The following is a 22,897-nucleotide window of genomic DNA, read 5'->3' on the forward strand; positions in this document are numbered from 1 at the left end:
AATGAGGAGAAAAAAACCCAACTTTATCACAAAGTGGCTATGAATCAGAAATACAATACAGCCATTAAGGAGACAGATGTGATCACAGAATCTCAAGGGCTGGAAGGGACCTCGAAAGCTCATCCAGTTCAACCCCCCTGCCAGAGCAGGACTACCTAGAGTAGGTCACACAGGAACTCATCCAGGTAGGTTTGGAATGTCTCCAGGAAAGGAGACTAAACAACCCTTCTGGGAAGCCCCTTCCAGTGCTCCACTGAATGTAATGCATGACATTATTTTCATAGAAGAAAAGGAACCATGTACATAAAAATACCTGGTGCCTCAGCCATCAACTGTTATCTGGAACATCTGATTGTTTCTGGTCACTCCTATTCAAGGAAAATTAATTAAATCTGGAATAAATACAAGCAGGATGATCAGAAACAGAGAACTTTGCTTTTGAGAGGAGACTCATTTTCTCTAGGAAATGAAGACTAAAAGGTTTCAAGCTTCTATAAGCTCAACTAGAAAAATAAACTCAGCTGAACACTTTAACTGTTTATGCAGAAGAACAATACTGACAAGACAGCCATGTAGCTTTATCAAAACACTGGCACAGACATTACAGTAAGCTTCACTACTGATCAGTTCTGAAGTCTGGGATAAACCCCAAATACTTGAACCAGACCTTTGATTGTAGTCTAGCAATTGCATCTCAAACCCTAATGGGATTAGCTTCATGGCAGCCCAGGGTCCCTGTATATATGCCCAAACACCACACCACAGTCACGTTCTCTACAGGATCAGCAGCAGTTCCATGCTTAACCAGCTTGTCAACCCAGACACCACAGTAGTTGTCTAAAACAGCTGAGGACACCAGTTCTTAACAAAGACATTGCTACTGCCCATTTCAGGAATGCAGTATTTTCCCCTCAGGGATGATGCAAAGGGTTTAATTTTAAGTCCTGCTTTCACAGCTACAAAGCTGGCCTGCTAACCCACACAAAAGGCGTCCCTGTCCTACATTCCCCATCCTCTCTGTAAGCCCATGATTTACTTCCCCAACAGATGCTATCCATGCTCAGAGATAGGCTCTCTCAGAGGTGCCACTTCAACAGCACAGCGAAAACCCTCTGTGTTTCTGAGAGGAATTCTGTAGAGAAAGACTGACAAGGAGTCTTTACAACAGACTATCTGTCAGCCAACCCAACAAATGATCTGGAACACTAAATAAATGAGACATTTCCAAGTCCTGTTCTTTGAACCAAACAAACCTTATGTAAAGTCCCAACATGAGCACCCACTCTGGCTCTATCAGAAAAGTGTCTTGTTTAAAGAAAACCCACCCCTATTGCCATTCCCTTCGCAGCATCAGCACACTGCTACAGGCAGAGACGCACAAGAGCTGTTTTTCCATAAACACATTGCACTACTCAAAGGTTTTCATCTTCAAATTTAATTAAAGAAAACTGTCTTCAAATGATTATGCATGTCTGACTTCCAGCTTCTTTTAATGGCACAAGCCAGTGCAGTAAACTGTAGAAAGTGAGCTCAGTTAGAATTCTAGTTAAAAAAACCAACTCTCTCAAGATGTGAGGTGCTATTAAAAAAGTGGCTGTTCACTTGTAAACAGAATAAAAATGGTAAAACCAGAATGTTTCAAACAGCTTAAAGAAACTCGCTTTTCTTAAGCAGTACAAGTAATGTTACAACACTGTCAGAACACCAAAAGCAGAAAAAACAAACCCAAAAAAAGGCAGAAGAATCACATCACATGACTTACTAAAATAATAAATTATTTACAGTGAATATTAATAGCTTGACATTTTTATTGCTGCAATGGTAGCATATTGACAAATAAATGCAGTAAACTGTCACAGTGGGACAATAATAAACAGATGCTGTGTGGGTTTGCATATGGACTTTTGTACCTATCAAGGAAAACATAGGAACTTTTTTTATTTACCAAGACCACACCAGATTCAGCAAAAATGTTTTTGGTTTTCAAGTCACCCATCTACAACTGAATCCACACCTCCTAGACTTGTCTGAGCATGTCCCAAAACACTTTTTCTCCCATCTTATGGTTAAAACAACTTGACAGATGCAGGTGAGGAATCAGTAGGTAAGAGCTTTGATGCTATGCCAATCTTATTTAATACTGTAGTACTCCTTAAGAGTACTCCTTAGTACTCTTGTTTAATACTGTAGTACTACTTTAGTACTGTAGTACTCCTTAGAAACAAAACTTAGGATCTAAACCCAAACATTTCCTAAATAAACTAGAAAGCACCAACATGTTTATATGAAAGATTAAACAGATTTGTTAGACAGTAATTGCTTTTAAAAACCTGCTGCAAACTCACACTACTGATGGTCCCTGTTGCCTCTCTACATAGTCTTTTCTCCTTACTCTCTTTTGTTGGAACCAGTCAAGGCACTTTATCACTTCCACTACACTTTGCTAACATTAATCTGTTACATTGCTACAAATTCTTTCTCCAATTAACAAATATCCTCCATAAATAGGTTTACCTGACTACTTATTGTCAGAAGTGAGATTTTGGAGTCTTGTGAGATATAATTACCTGATGAATGTCTGTGTATTAAAGCATAGCCCGGGCAATAAAGAACCTGTTGGGAGAAGTGCACAGAGTTCACAGCAGTACTTAGAGCTCCCTTCACCTTTAACTGAGATACAGAACCTTTGTCTTTCAGATGCAAATATAATACTGTGGTTTTGCATTTTAATGCAAATTTACCTACTTATTACAATATGGAGCTTATGTAAATGTCAGTTGTGGCTCTCACTCTTTTACTAGTTGCTTTATGGCCACACATTTAAATGTCTATTATAACACAAAAAGTAGAGACCTTTTCATAGTTTGAAGACTATACAATATAAGACTGTAAAAAGCAAAATGTGTAGAATTCACATACTTAAAATGTAAACTTTAATATTCTGTGATTAAGTGCCTCATGGTGTGTGGAAGAGACCCAGAGGCAGACAATCTGCTGTGGGCAGAGCGTGGCCAGGCACAGAGGACAAAGGGATAAGGGTGGGAAAAGAAAGCAGAGATCATCTTCTGGTCCTAGTGCAGCCCAGGAGCTGCCCAGGGAGACTGGGGGCTCCTGTACCTCACTCAGGGTGATCTCTCAGCTTGACACAGCACCTCACAGAAACAAGACAAATCAAGCTGAGAAGTCCTGAATTGAATATGATTAAGTCAGCATGAAGTGAAGTGGGTTTCTGCTAACAGCAATCCTGAAGACTGCTCAGCATTCACTGCTGACAGTTACTCAAACCCTCATTCAAGTTTTGCCTATTCTCTTGGTTGGAAAAGAACATTTTGAAAATATATCACATAAAGAAGACAAGAACCTGTTGAGATTTCTTGCGTTTCTTCCACAAAACCAGGAAATGACTAACAAAGTTCTGGTATAACAGTAAGAAACTTCTGTTGTTCTGTAATTGAGCTAAGATTGAGCTTCATTTACTCCAGAAACTTATTTGTAAGAGAAACACAGAGAATTGGGTGTGCTGTTTCAGTTTTGCTTTACACTGCATTTTTCTGCCAAGAAGTATTTCTCTGCTTCCACTTAACACTCATCCTAAAAAAATTAATTGGATAGAACACTTTGCTTGCTTCTGTGACAGAAATCTGAGCTGTAAGGTGTAGCTAATGTTAAAACCCAAACCACACAGTAGGTTTTTAATTCATCATGTTACAAATGCAATTACACAGTTAAGTGTTGCCAGTCTACCAGTCAAATGAAACCTCTGCACTAAACATGCAGGTTTCAGAATCTGCAGCATCAGTCTGGGACTGGAAACTACAGGAATAGCAGCAAATTTGATTCAAAGTAACAACTTACATAAAACTGGCTTTCTGTAAACACTGGGTACAAGCAATCTGGCCTATTATAGTTACTAGAACGCAATGGTCTAACAAATGCCATGTTTTCATACAACATTGCATACTGAAAAGATGCAAATGCATTCAGAGGAAATCCCAAGTCACCCTGAAACTGAAAAGCAACTTGGGATAATGGTGCATGGAGTCAAATGGCTGCAAAGAAACACCTGGATGCTTATGATGGTACTCCCTTGGAGATGCTTAGTCATCTGCTGGTTTTAATCTGATTTTTTATTTCCAATTTTTATTTGCCTACTGTTACCAAGTGGTCTTGCTTAGGCCAGCCCTTACAGGAAGGTTTTCTACAATTAGTTCTCTTCATGAGATCCAGCAAACAGAGAAGAATCCAAAAATATCTGAATTCCACAAGGCATCTGTGGCTCTTTAGGCTACGCCTGACAACCAAAATGTATGCACGAACCCTTTAGACTGATCCTCTTCCCCTCAGCAGCATATTTTGAAACACTACTGTTATTTAAATACCATTTATTTCCACTGGATAGGATGCTGTGTCACTTAGCTGTTAAAATGTGGAAGTACTAGCACACTGCAGAAAAGTAATGAAAGTGTTACTTCAGTTTTGATTTGGCTGTTCCAAGTTTTTCTCCTTAGAAATGAAGGTCTCCAATTCCAAAACAATATTTTTTTCCCATACTTTAGAAACAAAACCTGACATCCACAGATTCCTAACTTTAAAAAAGGCTTTAGGGTATTTTGTGAATAGCAGCCCCCATCTACCCCACAGACACCACTTTTCCAAGGTGAACAATATTTCAGCTTCCTATTTCAGGGGTTACAAACACCACCTGAAAGACTTTAAAATAAAGACAACAGAAATGCTATCCAATTTTTCATCCATTTACTAAACAAAGTGCAACTGAGCCCTACACATCTGATAGTATGTACAAACTCATTATGGCTTTACCATAAAAACAGCATGTGAAGGGGTTTAATACAATCAGAGGGATACTAGCAAATGTCAGAATAAAACCATGTCAGACTGTTGGCAATAGAATAAGAGCTATATTACATTCTGTAAACCTTGGCATACCACACTTTACATTATGCAAAGAGTCAATATTTACAAATCCATAGTGGGTAAAATAATTAACCCCCTAATGTAATTGATGATTTTGCAAAGTGCAGGACAAAACCAGTGCTGTTGAATGCAAGTCCTATGCAAGCAAGTTGTATTAAACTCATTACTACTAGACGCTTACCTGGACATTTCTACTGAGGGTTTAGAGGACTGCAACATTTAGAATGAAATATATTATGACACAGCCTTAGGTTGTATGTTTGAGGACAGCAAATATTGAAATTAATAAGGCAGCATGCTCAGAACAAGTTGAAGCAGCACTGATGTTAGATCCCTAGTGGCAACTATATCAGTTATTGTTAATGTTAAAAATTCAGAGTGCAACATAGAAGCCTCGTTTAACATAAAAAAATGTGCAAATTGTTCTCTTCTTAACAAAAGAAAGTAACATAGCAAGGAAGATATTCTACTGAAGAACATTTTTAAGTCACAGCAAAGTAGACCATCTTCTTTCCAAAATCATCTACAAGGCACTAAGGGTAGAAAATGACAGGTAACATGAAAGACCAAATGTGGTTCCTCAGTCAGGTCGAAATATGGGATATTTTGGTAAGAATTCTATTAATATTACCTGTTGAAGAAGGGAAAAAGAGAAGAACAGAACACAGTAACCAAAAAGTTCAAACTTTCAGCACAATTTTCATGCAAAACATCTAGTACATAAGACTAAACCTATCTGAGATATTCTGTAAGGAGGGAATGTTTCCCAGAGTAACAAAGTAGAGATTTTAGTCATTTTGGAGCACAGGGCTTCTAGGTGCTTGATTTTTGTGGAGTGACTACCTCTTTTCTTCAAGCCTACACAATCTTCACGCATATCCATGCAAGTGGATGGGGGAGTAGAAGGGCCACAGAAATATTTCAAATTCTGCTTTCCTAAATGGACTGTCTTGGTTAAAAGTTGATGAAATTCAGAGCTGTCATAGAAAAGATCCAGCCAAACCCCCACACTACTATAAAAATGCAGTATTTCTGCACAAAGAATTGATGAGCACCAATGGAAAAGGTGGGTAAGTGTTAAAGAGCTATGGGCTGGTGTGGGAATTATAGCACTGCCCAAAGTCCCAGTGGGTCTCCCCCATCACAAACGACAGACCAACACAAGTGTATCTGCAGAACTGTTCTGATGAGAAAACATGTTTAGTGGTGACAATTTCTAAGCTTCAATATATGCCATGGCTGCTCTTCTTAGCAGTGGCTGTCACATGTGTGTCAAATGCAACTGCATGTTTTTCTGAGAGCTTTTCAGATGGGTGATGGTCTAGTAAGCTAAGGATTTGCTCTAAAGAATCATAGTTATGTTGAATAGAAATAGTACTTACATATTCCATCATATTGCTAGTTTCACATTTCCTTTTACTGAGCTTCCAGTGCAAACCAAGCTAAGAAAATAATTACCAAAGGGTTAATGCATAGCACAGCTTTGTTTTGGTGAGCAATGTAACAAGCATACCAGCAAGATCAAATTATTAGAATCTGGACTACTTCAGACACAGGTTTAAGATCAGTACAAGTGTGGAATTACAACAAGACTGTAAATTCCTACATGCCAATTATGCAAAAACAACTATTCTTAAAGCTGAAAAAACCAAGCACTCTAGCTTTTCTTACCTTATGATATAGTCTGTTATTTTCCCATTCTAATAACTTCTGAATTGATCTTCTAGTCTAAAAAGTAAGCCAAGACTGTATTATAAATGGTTCAGTAGCCAGCCTCATCCAGAAGAATATTACTATTGCATTTCTGGCTTAAAATTAATTTTAAATAAGTTAGTTCTGTAGAAGTAGAACCAAGCAAAAGAGAGATAAATAGAAGTCCTACCCCTTGAACTTCCCATTCCTCAACATCAGGCCTCTTGAGAAAAAAAAAAAAGAAACCACTCATGGGTTTTATTGATAATTGAGGACATCAACTGTTCCAGAACCCATTTACCTAGTAAGAGATCCTTTTGGATTTAATATTTTTATCTACTATAGCCAAACCAACAAAACAGTATCTTCCCCCATTCTCTTGGCCAAATACTGCACACACTCGAGGTGGTCTGCTGACAATACATAATTTACATACATGTGATTTCCAGATTCTGCTGATGTTATCTGAATCCTGAAAATCATCTCAGCACCACAGAACTCCAGCTCACAACAAACAGTGCCTGCAATTTCAACTCTTCAGTACCAAAGTGCATGTGACCTTCCTGTTCTGTGACATTTTTGGAGGTCCAGTGATTTTTAAGGTCACAAAAAGACCACTGTAATGATCTGCTCTACTACCTGCATGATATGCTACTGAATTCCATCCAGTGATTTCTTTACTGAAGCTAATAATGGTAGGTGAGCTACACCATCTCGTTAAAAAAAAAAGATACAAAGCTATCCAAAGTTATTTGATCCTGAGTCAAAGACTTCATGGTAGAGAACCCACCACTTCTTTTAAGTTCCTCCAGTGACAAAGCTACCCTTAGAATTAAAAAGTACATGTTGTTTCCTTTTTCAACTCTCTTAGTTTCATATTCCAGTGTTTTGCTCTTCTGATTCTCTTCCCCATCCTGCTTGGGGGGTTGGGGGTGTGATGTGTGTATCAGTAAAGAAGTGGCTGGTGGGTGCTTAGTTACTGGCTGGGTTCAACCCACCACAAGAGATAATTGAGAACCATCTTATACTTGTGGTTATTAGAGTGATCAAATAGCTCTAATACACACACACTCCCACAGAAGTAACATGATCTTCCCTACTCTTACTTGGTACATATTATTTGTACCCTTCAGGATTACATTAACACCACAACATCACATGGGCATTTGTTTAATTTCCACTAGAACAAGAATATTAAATATGGTTTTAAAACTGCAAATATTCCATTTGTGTATCTCAAGCATATTCCCCTGCAATAAGAATGAGCTCAAATAAGTCCTGTAACTTTTTAGTGAAATTTGCTTCAGCAATTAGCAGTTCAACAAGTTAACATGTTATGCCTTAGTTATTTTCACTTTAATTAAATGCCAGTCAGTGCAACTGTTATCTTCTTAAGCAAGCTGGAAAGTTTGGCAAAACACTTCTGGTTTATTTTCTCTGAAAAGCAATTCTATTCCTTGTTTTTGCTTGGAGACTGCAGGGGGAACTCATTAATATTTACAGATATCTCAATGGTGGGTGTCAGGAGGTTGGGGCAGCACTTTTTTCTGTTGTATCCAGTGACAGGACAAGGGCTGATGGAAAAATGCTGAGACACAAAAAGTTTCTCTTAAACATAAGAAAAAATTTTGAGTGTGAGGTGAGGGAGCTCTGGCCCCGGCTGCCCAGGGAGGGTGTGGAGGCTCCTGCTCTGGAGGTTTTCAAAACCCAACTGGGCACATTCCTGAGTGACCTGATCTAGGTGGGATTTGCTTAAGTGGAGGGGTTAGACTGGATGATCTCTAAAGGTCCCTTCCAACCCTACCATTCTACGATTCTGTGATTACAAGAGTTGTCAACTGCCAAGCTGAAGTCTTTAAACTTACTGAATAGAAAACAAATTTGTGTTTGTTCTTCATAGAAACAGCACAATAAAATATGTTGACTAAACCAGAGGTCTGAAATGTTATGGTATCTACTGCATACAAAAAAGTGATTTTTCATTTATAAAAAGATATACTCTGGGGTATGAGAAGGAGCATGTGAAGAGGATAAGTAATTTTCACTCCAGTTCAGGCAGTCTTTGAAGGTCAATGTCCAGTTCTATACTCATTTAATTCAATTCTTAAACCTACAAATGCTGGAAATTTAAGTTATCACATACTCCATCCTGTTCTTCCAACTGAGATGGAATTAGTTATTCCCAAGACTATTAATGGAATTGTTAATTTGGTATCATTTACTTTGTTAACAAACATAATTTTCCTATTTTCTAAGGAAAGGAAAACAGAATAATGTTTTGAATGCAAGTGAGACAAAAAAGGGGGTTTGAAATGGGGATGATACCACTAAACATTCTCTACTGCTGTCAATAATTGCAAAATGAATAGAATAAGGAAAATGAAACATGTACTTACTCTTTTGTTAAGACAGACTACAGGCCACAGGCTACAGCCTAGCGTGCAGCAGCAGCACAGACAGCCACATAGCAGCCATTTGACATTGACAGGGAGATTCTTTCTTAAACAGGCGTTCACACGACTGATGCTGGTCTTGAATTCTTCTGGGGCAACCTGCAATGCAAGTGCTAAACTTCAGTGGAAAGTCATTACAGGTGTATTTTCTCAATATTTGGCCCTAGAGGCTAAAATGTAAATGAAACAAAACCATTCAACAATATGGCACCATCTCCATCAGTCACCCAGTGAGCATGAAAAGTCATTTTCCTGTAACAAATTCATTTATGCTGCTTGCTTTGCAAAAACTTGCACTAAAAAGCTAAACAACATCTAGATGAATAGCCTCATCCTCATTTAGTGCATCATTAATAAATCAATTGTCCTGTTAATATAGTGGCCCCAGACAAAACTAGAAATAGAACACAGCTGTGCAACATATGCCCTGGCTACCCTGACCAAGAAGAAGGAAGAATGACAGCTAGCTGGTTTCCAAGAGAATGTGGGGCAGCTTCACGTTAAAAGCACTTGTGTGTCACACAGGAAAAAGCATAATTTCATCCAAAATAATTTCAAGTGGTCCATATCAACGTGAGGCCACAGCTTCACTTGTCGCTGCTTCTTAAAACAGAGAAGCCTGGAGAGATACATTCTAGGTTATACTCAAAGCAAACAAATACATTTTGTACAGAGTTATGAATAAAGCTTAGCTGTTGAAAAGGAACAAACTTACAATATGGAATATTCAGCAGAGCTCACTCAAAATAATATTTTCTATATATTGCTGCTGCAGAGCCACAGTGGAAAAACCACATTTCTATCAGAAATAAGCTCCCTTCTCTGACAGCAGCATGTTTCTTACCAAAACAGCGAGAGCACTTACCTATTTCAATACCCCAAATCCCTCATCTCTCTGTAAAATCTAAATAACTCCTATCTGACAAGTGAAATGTGGATTCATGGTCTTGACTCCAAGATAGCACTTAACTCTAACACACTTCAGCATTTGCACATACAAAGCAGAATAATCAGATCCAACTTCAATAGACCTGGTCAGTCAGGCACAACTAAAAAAAAAAAAAAAACCCAAAGCTTCCTAACTTACCATCATATTGAAGGAAAAAACCTCCAGAACTAAGCTGTGGAACTACTATGTAGTCCTTGCAAGCAAGCAAGCCCAACTCTGTTCCTTTGACTCTGCAAACAAGGGCAACAACCACCACAAAAGCATTAATTTAATGACAAAGGCTCCTTTCACCAAAGGAGCAAAACTATGGGACAGGAAATGGAGAAGACCTGATTCTGCTTCCTCTGCCTATTCACGAGAGCTAAATTCATTAAAACACTGCAGGAAAGGGAGGAAATAAATGTAACATCTGTTTCTGGGCCATTCAGATCCCCATGCAGGACAGAGTCAGGACTCAGCTGGGTCTGTACACAAGCCAGGATTACAGTTAGTAATACAAGAACATAATTTAACATTGTGTACTTATTAATTCCTGCTATAAAATTAGCACATAATTTCTTTTCCAATTATACAGGCTCCCCCCATCTAATAGACTGTCTTATCATTCTTTTTACATATCCAAATGGAGCAAATATCCAACTGGAACATCAACATTTAAATATATTTCCAAATGGACACCTTACTTTAAAAAAGCAAAAAAGATAAAGAATGAAAATGGCAAAAGAAACAGAGATCCCACATACTGGGACATTCTCAATGAACAGGAAAAAGTAAATCATATCACAATGTGGAAAACTAGCCTGTGCTTGAATGTATCTGAAACAGAGTTTTACAGGTCTCTGTCAAAGCTGGCTCTTGTATTTAGGATGTAACAAATATCAGATGCACATGAGCAAGGCCAGTTCATCTTCAGTGTGGGAGAATGCTTTGTAGTAAAGTACATCTGGGTTGGGTGCACACAGTGGGAGTAACACTGTACAGCTTCTGCAGCCTGACATGCTTCCATTTACAGGGACATTATGTACATTAATGTAAACTGTCACTCTCAGCATTTCAGGAAGTTTACATGTTCCTAACATTTAACATATACAAATGGCACTTTATTTGATGAGTCTGGAAGTTTGTAGGTGTAACATTCTGTTTATTTGAAAGATAAAAATAGGTAGGGTTTTTCTTGACCCCATTAGTAGTCTTTCAATTAATCCCACTTAGAAAAGAGAATGCTTCCTTTTCTATTAGACACAAAGTTTACCACACCTTGAAAGGAACAGACTCCAACCTCAAAATACATCTGTAGAAATCTACCCAAAACAATGGAATTGCACAGTCTAGAATCTAGTTTAACATGAGGAACCTTATCATCAGTGATAATATCCAATATGAGCAGAAGTCAAGCAGACTTTTGAATCAGAGCTAGCAGAAACATTTAGGACCCAGTAAGAAAGCACTGGGATGATGAGGCTTCCTATTTCTGTGCTGCTTTTCAGGGAGTCACTGTTCACATCAGGTTAACAGTTTGATGCTTCTTTGTAAAAGCAACACTGAAGGTCTTTCCTTCTGGTAGAACAGAGCACTGTAAACAGCCAAACTAAAAACCAACTCTGGATGTCTGCAAGAAACAGAAAACTTCAATTTCAGAAACTTCCTTATGATGTTTACCATGATGTAGTATCATGAAAGCACTGCTGCTACCTGCTAGTGCACCATATACTTTTGTGTAAAGGTGAATGTCTTAGCTGCAACATAAGATGAAGTTACTTAGGATGGTTTTGGCTAACCTTTTAGGAGATGTAATCACAATAAACATCTGTCAGTCACAGTCAATGACACATCTTCATTTGAAACTAAAGGAACCAGTGACCAAGATAAGCCTTATTCTGTGATACACAGAAGCAAAACGCAGTTTTGTTGCTCTCAGTTTACAGCTCAGTAGCAGTTAATGTTACACAGTGACAAAGAACAAAACATCTGTAAATAAAATACCTGTTGTAAGTGAATAATAAAATGGTGTCCAGATGAAACAGTCACCAAAGAATTTTGTTTATTTCTGGCATCATTTTAAATCTTGCATTTCTTGCAGATGCAGACATTGAAAAGTTGATATGAAATCACTAATGCATTTCAAACAGCATATACAGCACCTCCTGCACAAAGGAAGCCCCCTAACAAAGTTTAGTTCTGAGTAACTTCGGATGGTATTTTGGAGAGTTTCTGTCTGGTCCTGAAAAGAATGAGATAAGTACATTGCTCCTGGCTGTGCAGTACACCTTGTAAAGAGACCTTAGTTCCTTTTAGGTCTTTAAGGGAGGAGGAAAAAACCCACAACTTAAAAGGAAAGGAGAGGGTGTAATAATATTTTACAACAGGATGCAAGAGAATCTCCAAACACAGGAAGAGAGTGAGTAAAGCCCAGCAGGCCCGATCTCTGTCCTTCAATCATCATGATCACAAACCCTATCAATCACATCTTGCAATGGGATAACAATACCAAAACCACATTTTATGGCTTACTCTTCCCTGCATGGTACAGGATTCTCTGTATAGGACCCTTATTGTTTTAACATCAGGGCAGGAAACTCTGCTTTCTTCCTTAAGGTTCACTGCCTCCATCATTTTCTTGTCACCTGGAGCAGTGTGTGCAATTGTGCCATATATCACGAACAGTATTTTGTTAAAAGCTTTTAAATGTTTCTTTTAAAAGAATTATTAATCCTACAAGACTGTAGCACACAGAATTTAAATTAAGCCAAAGTCCAATCACATTATTAAAAGGTAAATATGGCCTCTGGATTATGTGTCAAAATAATATTCCCTTGAAAAGAACGTGCTGTTTGAAAGGCTGTCTCAGTATGTATAAACCAGCTGAAGCTTACCTTTCATCCTGCAAGGTAAATAAATACTAAGTCAATCTAGCTGAATTAGGCCCAACATCTGACCTACCTCACATTTTCCTTTCCTTTGCTGTTTTACTGTCAAGGTTTTATCCTCAAATATATACATTCACCTCTCCCCCCCAAAAAAGCAGGAAACATGTCTCAATTAAAGATCTAAGATGTAGTTACATGCACGTTAGCTCTAGGCTACTTTACAATAACTATCCAGAATCTGCAAAAACTGGGAGACAAGAGGTAGAGCAGAGGGATGAAGGAAGGGTATTTCAGGTTTTAAAAAATACAGTTTTATGTATTTAGGATTTTTATCCTGCTTTGGATAAGATTTTTATGTTGTGTTTAAAAACCTAGATCTTCATCTGTACCTATTAAAAAGTAAAGCAATACCCCAGAGAAATCTGTCAGCCTCACTGAATGGCTTCATCTTTTACACTCTGTTAGCAGATGAGATATATTACTAACCTCAATTCACAGTGGACAACAAAGGCATTAAACTTCATGTTATAGACATTCTGAATAAAGTATGGCATTGCCTTATACTAGCTGTGTACTAACACAAGTTCATAGTAAACATTTTCATCACAAGTTGTTAATATGAACAGTCACAATGCTATTGATAAACTGTGATTTAATAAAGAGTAAATATTTGTATTTTTAAGTTAAAGTGGTGTGTCAATTGACCACAATGTTTATTTATTGTGAATTACTTATCAGGGTATTTGAAGAAAACCTCCTCACTGGAAAAACAAGTGACTGAGTTTTCATTCTCAATAGGGATAAAGGTGATTGGCTGCCACAACCAGAGGAAAAAGCACATTATTTATTTCTCACAACTCATAAAAGTATTAAAAAACAAAAAACCCACAACTGTGGTTTTTAATGTCTTTCATGGCAGCATGTGGCAGGCAGTAAGAAAATCGTGTTTACTACCTCATTTGATTGCTGTTTTCCCCTCACAAAAGGGAACTCATTTCTTTTCAAGCTCTTTTTACTGTGAAAGCCCCTCAAATCCACGTGGGAGAGAAGGCTAACAGGTTCTCAAGATTCTCAATAGAAGCAGCATACCTATGGACAGCACTTCCCTGCTCATGTGATTTATGTAGTTACCTACTAGATCTATAGAACAAAAAGGTAACTGCCAAGTCAAACTTCCTCTTTTTGCTAAATTAAGTCCAAGCAGTCAACTGAACTTTAAATTAAACTTTCATTCGCTGTCTATTATAACATGAATATAATCAAGTGCAAAATGTGACAGGCATTGATGCTCATATTAAAAAGCGTAGGTTTGAGGGGTTGGGTTTGTTTTGTTTTAATACACACAAATATATTTTAGATAGACATAAAGAGATAAAATGATATAACCAAACTCTGCTTTAACACTTCCTGCTAGGCAATTTCTGGAGGCTTATTTATAACACAACTTGAGTAAAAGAGCATAAAAAATCTGTTATTTCTAAAAAGTATTCTGTGGCTTTTCAATGATCAGAAAGAGCCTTACAGAGAAGAATAAGCCTTAGACATGCAAGGTAGTAAAATGCAAATTGTGTTATTGCCAACTCTCACATTAGACACTATGGAATCAGCAAGACTTTTCCTTTGAGCTCAGTGAGGTTCTGAAGCAAGGCCAGAGCTCCCAGGCTGTCTTTGAACAACCAAAAACTCCAAATAGCAACCTGGTTTTCAACTGGACTGCTGTAAAAAAAAACTGGGCAAATTCATTACAAGTGTTTTATTTTTTTATTTATTGTTTGCCCTGGGGTAAAAATGAAGGAGAAAAATTTGCTCAGATGGATTTGGCAGATCGAGAAGATGCATCCAGCTGCATTTTAGTATATTGTTAATATGACTCAACAGCTACTGCAAGAGGCTGCAGAGGTAGTGTAGCTGCGTGGTATGACATCATAGAAAGTTGTAAGAGCCAAATAACCCTTTTCCTCACAAATTCTGGAAAGGATACAGAAGGAGGATATAAAATGAAGCAAATGAAAAGCACCAGAGAATGAAAGAGAAGAAAGAAAAAAAATCCAAGAGACAAAGAAGTCAAAATGTAGCAATCTGAAAAACCCCTGACAATTATGTAAAGAATTTAAAACCATAACCAAGAGTTTTGTTACAAGAGTTCATTAATTGTTACACATGAATTTTTATTAAACTTGTGCTCAGTAAGATGACAGGACTCTAGAGAAAGCAAGAGGCTTATTGGCACTAACTTTCAGAACAAAACAATTATTGTCATTTTGAAAAGGTACTAAAACCCTAATTCATTTGTAGATTTAACACTATAATGTTTCTTCCTTAAAGCTTCAGAAAAAAACCAGAGTCTTTTCCATGAAAACTGTCTGAATATAAACTCAAGGCTTGTCAGACATGGAGAGGTCTAGTGTTTGAAATAATTCAATGCACACAGGAGGTGGCAAAAACCCCAGCTATCGCTAAAGCCAGGTTAATAGGGTCTTGCTTTCATGTAGGTGGCTTGGATGAGAACAGCATGATGCCACGTTGAGCTTCTCTGTGTTTACTGTGTCAATAATCACAGCAAGCACTGCAAATCATTTTTTCTTGTTTCAAAGTACACTGTGGGGACTGGTCATCAACCAGCTAGTTCATACAAGACAGAATTAATTCACCAGCCTTCAGTGCAGCACTGGCCTGCACTGCACTGTGGATTCACGTGCAGGCATGTGTAACACGAGCCACTGCACACACTGGATCTGTTCATTTAAAAGAATAGTTTAATCTCACACTTACCTTCCCTGTCAGAACAGAAGGAAATTCTGTATCAAACTTGTTGCTCAAGCCAAACCTTGAAAACAAAAGAGACAAACAAAATATATTCCACCTAACTTGTTTTGTTTCCCTTAATAAAAAAGTAATAGATTTTGTACTTAAAAAAAATGAAAAGTAATCATTTTTTCCCTTACATTTACATTATTTCATGAGTTTTCAATCTAGGTTTATATAAGGTCTCATGTATCATTTATAAGGTCATTTACAAGACAGAGAAATACAGCCTTACTTCAACACCTTCAAGTCACTAGAAATGCAAAAATTCGTTTATGATTGGGTGGCAGCAAGTTTCGATCTTTACTTAATGAAAAAAAACCTTCCAGCCATTATATTCCAGTTTTACTGGGTTCAATGATCCTTTTACTGCTATTTTTCTCACTCATGCAATTTATTCACATGCAATAGATAAAGCTCGTGATAAGGGACCCATTCATCATCATCTTTGAAACTTATAAAGTGTTTAGAAATTGCTTTGGGCTGAGTTAAATGTTCTCATGCAAAACATGTAAGAGCCTACACAAAGAACACTGTTGTTCTAAAACAACTATGAACTTCAAGAAAACCAAGTCTTAGGTATCACTACGACTGTTCTTTGTTTTTGGTTTTGAGCAAGAGCTAAGCCTTCATTATAACCAGTGAGACCTAAACTAATGAAAACCTAAACCAGTGAAAGCCAGACTTTGCTGTAAACCTGTGTTATCATAAGCTCAAAAACTACTCAACCAACTGAAACTACTAAAAATCTTGTGTAGTAGGTCAGCAGTGCAGGCTGCCTTGACTTTTAAATTTTTATTTTAAGCATGTAAGTAGATAAGAAGTTAACTAATCTCAGGCTAAACCTGCCAGCTTCTGCAGAACAACTCTGGTCTTCCATCCCTTCTGCCTTAATTGAAGTCTTTAACCTTTGCAATTCAGTAATATAAGCAAACACAGCAGCTGATCTCTCAGCTACAAGCTTACATTGGAACAAAGCTTAATGTTACGTTTATAGAGTTAAATATCATGTACATCAAGTTCACTGTCAGCTCTGCTATAATATGTCATGAGTATTTTTGCTCAAAAAAATCCAACAAACCCAAAGGATCAAGCCAAAAAGAGGAGCACAAATACATTTGGTATTGTAATACTGTAGAAACAAACCTTCTGGAGAGAGCACTTGCTTTGAGTCAAACTGACACCTGAAGTACTTCTTACTGGTTTCTTTTACAAGTACCAGTATTGCTGAAATGCCACCAGGTCCCTATAATCACATCATCCACACATATCCATATGCACAGTGGAGTAATTCAGATATCCAAATTTAGCTTTAGAAGCATACAAAAATGTAAAATAAACCTTAAAGAAGAGAGAAGCATAAAAAAAGAACTTGTGGCATCTTTAAAGTGTTTGTCAACAACATTGGTGATGTCCAGTCAAGTTCTTCAATGGCTAATTTAAGCTGGAGCCTCTACTCCTGTAAAGAGCAATGAAACCACCTGAAATGATCACAAAGTTGTAGGAATTAGATAACATAATAAACTACTGGAAATTCTGGCTAATACTGCACAATTATTTACCCATATAACAGACTAATCCCACTATATCACGTTAAAGGTCTGCCTATTCCAGAACACTGACAGAAGCCAGTAGCAGATGCAAACAGCAAAAGGAAAAGAAGAAAAGAGCAAACTTGTAGTAGCCTTTCTTCAGAGTACTTTCCTGGCCTTCAACAATTCATCATTTAAAAACTTCCTAAGCCATAGGTAGTATCTTCTATCTCGTTGGTGACATCTACTCATTAAAATCCCCATTGCACCACCAATTTCCATAAAGAATAACATAACTTAGTGTTTTCTGATGTAGAGCTATTAAGAACACAAGACCACAATGTATTACATTAAATTTGAAGCCTGATAATATCATGAAACATTTAAAACCTAAAACTTTTATCAGTTGCCAAAACATTCCATTCAGTTCTAACACACCCAAGAAACCTCAGTTACTGAAATCCATCCCTTTTACACAAACACCTGCAAATGGCTAAAAGAATACAAAAGGTTATGACTGTCCTGAAACTGCTATGTTTCAATGATACTATGTTTAGCATCACTGACAGCCTTTAGCTTTAGTTTTACTATAGTGTCTCTAACAAGTTTTCCAGGCTATCCTTAGGGTGATTTACCACATAGTTCAGAAGCATTAAACTCCAGGGAGGGGAGGGGGAGGATTCAAGAACCAAATGCAGAAATATTTTTTAGAGAAACACACAAGCAGAATGTTGTACAGTTGCTCTGCTTTGCATGCAACTTTGTAAAAGTACTGAAGTCTTTATTAGAATACTTAATGTAGAAAAGTCAAGACCTAAAATCTTGATTAAGAGATAAGTAACTTCAGAGCACCCTCTACAGCAGACTAACAATCCAGTTCTTCCGTCTCTCTTCTGTTTTAATATATAGCATCAGACAAGTCCCAGCATCTCATTTTCCTCCATTTGCAAATGTAGAGAAAGCAACTTCTCTTAGGGCAAAGTAGTAAGATACATTCACAAATCCCTCAAAGACTGAAACGGACACCCTAACGCATCAGTTGCAAACCCCACCTGCAGCAGGTATCACATTATAAAACTCTTTCCGTTAGTTTACAAAGCGTAAGGAAGCAAGGTTTCCTGTGCCCAGAACTGAAACAGGAAGGTTTCTGAAAACATTTTCTCCTATTTAGAACAGACATCTTTCCAGGTGCCTTACCTTTTTTTTTTTCTCCTTCTGATTTAAACAGTGCTCTTTCCATTTATCCCATCATTGTATTTATAGATAGTTATCAGTCTTACTAGACTACATGAGCTAAACCTGTTCAGTAAATTCTCATACAATAGTCTCTCCAACCTCCTTTCGGCACACTGAACACAGGTCTTGTTTAACTTATCTTGAACAGATGAACTCAGATCCTGCATACTAGCCTTTATAAGCTATCTTTTAAGCTTTGTCCAGCACTAGAGAATAAAGACAACATCCATCAGCAGCTCTGAGCTGAAATCTCCTTGAACACTGAACGTCTCTCTTCCTAGTGTAAGATCTATTCCTATGAAGCAGACAGAACAACTGAAAAGCATCATTAACCATGGATGATGTTGTGGAAAACTAAGGTTTTCCTAACTTGTGGAATGGTGAGGTCATGTGCTATTTTAAATACGTAGAAGATGGAGTAAAATCAGATGCTAATCAAATGGCTTATCAGACCTGAGAGTATCTGGCTCTTTCCTGCCTTCCCTATTTCATCACTAGCACCTGGACTGTGGATCTCTGGGACCTTCCAATGGAAAATATAATGGAATAAACAAAATTTAACTTGTACTCAAAACTACGTTTGCAGACTGAAGCACAAATATCACACTGAATCTAGGGGCAAAAATACACTTAATGGTCTTTACCTCATTACCATCCATCCACAGGGGCTTAACAATATGGAAGTTACATCAGATTAATAAAAAAACAAGTTAGAGTTTGTTTACTGCTCTGTTTTTGAAAGTTATTGCTGTTGCTTTGGAAAGCTTATGACTCAGTCCTCCCTAAAAATGTTTATGTTGAGATACTTGGATACACCAACCAGTCAGAGTGACTATGCAAGAAACAGTGAACAATGGGTTTATAACTCATTAAAATGGAATTTCAAAAGCAAAGAAAAGGCATTTATTAGGACCTAGTAATTTCTCTGTGCTAAAATTCAAAAGCTTTCTGAAATCATTAAATATGACAGTAAAATTTTTCAAAGAAAGAATACTCTAGAGTGTTGAATAAGATGAACGTAAATTTTACTAACTGCTCTCACATACATTTTCTCTCAGAAAAATAAACACACTTCATGTGATCACTGTCACCATGAGCAGGAGTAAAAACGTTAGCAAAACAGTCAGTGGAAAAAGCAAGATCCTGCTAAAAACCCTCAGAAGATTCTTGGAATTTATATTTAGTACTGTTGGATAGTGCAGTAGGACTCTGTTAGGGTCGGCAGCTCACTGACAAGGTCATCAAAATAAAAACTCTCATGCAAGAAATGAACACACAGTTTGAATCTACTGACTTGGCAGTTTTATAAGAACACTGTATAGGAAAAGATGGATTGGAGATGATCCCGGAATTAGGAGAATTATTCCATCTCTATTCACCAAAAGTATCCACAAAGGCCAGTGTCAGATGAGGAACAGAAGGTACATGAAACAAAAATCCAAGGAAAACAATGGCTTTTAAAAATAACTAGCTAGGGTTTGGTTTGGGGTTTTTTTAATAGAGTGTCTGACTTGTCAGGACAGGAATTTTTATCAGCAATGTTCCAGACAGGTTCAGAAAACAAACACAAGTTTTACTCGATGATGTATCTCACTTCAGCAAATAGAGCAGGCTACTTCTGAAGCCAACTGATTTCAAAAGCAGCAGCATCTATGTGATCATGAAGTGATGGAATTTCAGAGCTGATATATACTACTCAGAAACTCTTTAAGAAGCAAAATATTTCCCATATAATAAGGAAGTCTGGGCTACATATGTTAGTGTCCAGGGTTTATTTGCATTTTATTGATAACATCCACTAACTGCTTTTATTAATGTAAGAAGATTTTAGAATATGCCATGAATAGACAAAAGCTGCTTTCTACCATTCAGGTAGGTATACTTCTTAGAGAAGAAAGCTGAGAAGAGTGGAAGAAAGGGAAAATAAGGTGTATGGGAATTCAGTTCAGGTAAGAGCTGTAAGCTAGTTCATTATTTCTGCTATCACTTACAAGTAGTGCTTTCTTTTGGTGTTGGCATCACTAGCTGAAGGAGTTCTGGGAGATGCTCCTGCCCATCGGCCCATCCCCAAAAGATGCTGGAGCCAAGAAGGAACTTTAAAGAAACATCACTAACACATAAAAAGCATCACAGCAGATGAAGCAGATAAGTGTGTAACATTTTTTCCAGTTTAGTGCTTAAAACCAGGTAACCAATAAGATGGGCATTCAATACTCTGATCGTTTTGCTTGCATTACATCCCTCCTTTAGTGAGGTCACAGGATGTTTGGGTCAGGACAGAAAGAAATCTCATCAGTACAAGCATGTACACTGTGGTGCGGCACAGCAATTATCCACTGGCAGTAGCTCAATGCAAACCTGATTTAGACTTATATGATGGACACAGCATCAAATCCAACATTAGTTCTCTTAGGATGAGAGAACCTTTCCCACCTAGTGTTTTTGCTGCAGATAGCTAGATCACACAGCACCTATTTACAGAAAGAAATGTGTGTTCTTTTATGCAATCCAAAGAGAGACCCACAGGAGCTTGATGGATCTCTGTAATACAAAATGTTCAATACTTCCCTCCTGCCTTAAAAATGAATTTAACAGCCAACAACTGGTTTTACTTTGTTATAGTAATTCCCCCACCTGCAGGAGTAAGAATATTAAGAAAATCCCTACCAGTAAACATTACATATAAGCCACCCAGTTTGCTTATCTACTGTTCCAGCTGTTTAAATAAGGAGCAAACATTCTGGCTCATGTTGCATTCTAATGACAAAAACGCTTCAACTAAACCAAAGTCACAACGAAGTTTGGAGCAGATCAACTACAACACAGCCATGTGCCACCTCTGCAGTGCAGTGTGGGGGCTCTCTGGCTCAGCTGAGATGGACAAGGGTCATAGGGAAACTGAACAGACGGTTCATCCTCTCGCATCGTGTGGCGTTTACTTTTTATCTAACAGATTGTTTGGAAACAGAAGTGCACTCGGGACTGTCAGGGCTTATTTGCTGCTGCTTCTGCACCGAACAGCCAAATGAACTTCAGTTGTTCACTCACGGCTCTGAGATGCCTCGAGCTACTGGCAAACACACAGTTTCCCGTTTAAACACGTTATAAGAACCCCCCCCATCACAAGCCAGGCGACAGCGGGTGGGGTGCGGGAGAGGGAGGAGGGCTGCAGATCAGGGTAACGCGGGCAGCTCGCGTCCGCGGCGGAGGGAAGGCTTGGGCAAAAAAACCGGGATAGGGCACAGTCTACCTCATCTCCTTACCCCCGCCCGGCACCGGCAGCCGTGTCGCTGGCAGCACGGTGTCGCCGCCAGCGCGGTGCTCCCGCCCGGCCGCCCCCGCCCCGCCACACCGGCCTGTCACGCTGCCTCGTGCCCACCACCAGCCTCCCGCTCCTTACACGGTGATGTGCCCGGCGCCCCGTACCGCTACGGGATCCGGCGCGTCGCGGGGCCGGGGCAGCTCCTGGCTCCGCACCACAGGCTCGGACTCCTCCTCCTCCTCCTCCTCCAGCTCATAGATAGTGTCGAAGTCCGCCATATTGGGCAGTAGTACGCTCATCTCAACCCCTCCCCCCGCGCGGCCTCGCCACGCGCCTGCGCACTCCGCGCCGGGGGCGGAGCCCCGCGCGCCGCTGTGGGAGGGAGGCGGGCGCGCAGGCGCAGTGCGGCCCGGGGCGGCGCGCGCTCGCTCGCGAGCGCTGAGGGGAGGGAGAGAGCGCGCGCTGCCTGAGGGGCGGCGGCTGGGGGGAACCGCTTGCTCAGCTTCGCCCCGCGGAGCTGGAGGGAGGGCGGGAGCTGGGCCGCTCGCCGGCCGGCGGTTGGAGTGCTCGTTGAGGGGCCGTTTCGCAGCTGCTGCGGTGTCCCGGGAGGCGGTTGCCGGCGGGGGTGGGCAGAAGAGGAGTCGCGGCGGGCGCCGCTGAGAGGAGGCCGCTGCCGCCCCTCAGGTGTGCGCGCGCGCTCCCACCCCTGAGGGAAGGAGGAGGCGGCCCGCCTGCCTCTGCGCGAGGCCGCGCTGCGCCTCAGCCCTGCTCCAGGTGTATTTCTGTGGCGCTTTTAATAAAAACAGATGGGTAGATACCTTCCCCTTGTCACTTCTCGTTTTCAGCTGCTTGCCCACTTATGTTTCAGTCGTGCCGCTCGCCGGGATGGAGTGGCTGTAGGCAAGGAGTTGAGCGGAGGCCGAGGGGAAGGGCTGAGGGGATGATTTAACGACGAGGGCAGTGGTTGCTGATTTTTTTTCCTCAGGTTTTAGATGATTATCATGGGTGCATTAGGTCGGTTTGGAAATCGACTAGAGTCCTGTGCAAGGTAAAGGGGTGGCGACGAGGAAGAAAATCCACGTAGGAGTCAAAAACTGGGGAAGGAAAGTAGAATAGTTGAGAGCAGAGGGATGTAGCCCCGACCCCCTCACCCCGGTGTAGTGATT

At 39.4% G+C, this 22,897-nt stretch overlaps 1 protein-coding gene across 3 annotated transcripts; it reads right to left on the reverse strand.

Annotated features, from left to right (window-relative positions):
- Nucleotides 1-1,449: 1,449 nt before the first annotated feature.
- LOC104552003 (cysteine-rich hydrophobic domain-containing protein 2) lies at nucleotides 1,450-22,041 on the reverse strand. 3 transcript variants are annotated; one of them, XM_062006732.1, is made up of 7 exons: nucleotides 21,870-22,041; nucleotides 15,669-15,723; nucleotides 9,024-9,179; nucleotides 6,607-6,663; nucleotides 6,318-6,377; nucleotides 2,568-2,613; nucleotides 1,450-1,515 (listed from the first exon to the last, which is right to left on the reverse strand). In XM_062006732.1, exons 1-7 carry the CDS (start codon nucleotides 22,028-22,030, stop codon nucleotides 1,490-1,492), a joined length of 561 nt encoding a protein of 186 aa, XP_061862716.1. In that variant the 5' UTR covers nucleotides 22,031-22,041; the 3' UTR covers nucleotides 1,450-1,489. The 3 variants fall into 3 exon arrangements, with proteins under 3 accessions (XP_061862716.1, XP_061862715.1, XP_061862717.1); XM_062006731.1 differs by having other exon boundaries at nucleotides 1,459-2,613; XM_062006733.1 differs by lacking the exons at nucleotides 1,450-1,515; nucleotides 2,568-2,613 and adding an exon at nucleotides 4,739-5,566.
- Between the last annotated feature and the right edge of the window lie 856 nt (nucleotides 22,042-22,897).

Source organism: Colius striatus, chromosome 13 (assembly GCF_028858725.1).
Source record: "Colius striatus isolate bColStr4 chromosome 13, bColStr4.1.hap1, whole genome shotgun sequence".
Lineage (NCBI taxonomy): Eukaryota > Metazoa > Chordata > Aves > Coliiformes > Coliidae > Colius > Colius striatus.

Excerpts from the sequence above, each read along its gene's own strand:
- LOC104552003 (XM_062006731.1), bottom strand. The coding sequence starts at position 22,030 with ATGAGCGTACTACTGCCCAATATGGCGGACTTCGACACTATCTATGAG. Across the intron at positions 15,724-21,869 it reads GGCGCCGGGCACATCACCGT|GTTTGGCTTGAGCAACAAGT; the intron begins GTAAGGAGCGGG and ends TTTGTTTTCAAG. Across the intron at positions 2,614-6,317 it reads CTAGCAATATGATGGAATAT|GTTCTTTATTGCCCGGGCTA; the intron begins GTAAGTACTATT and ends TTCTCCCAACAG.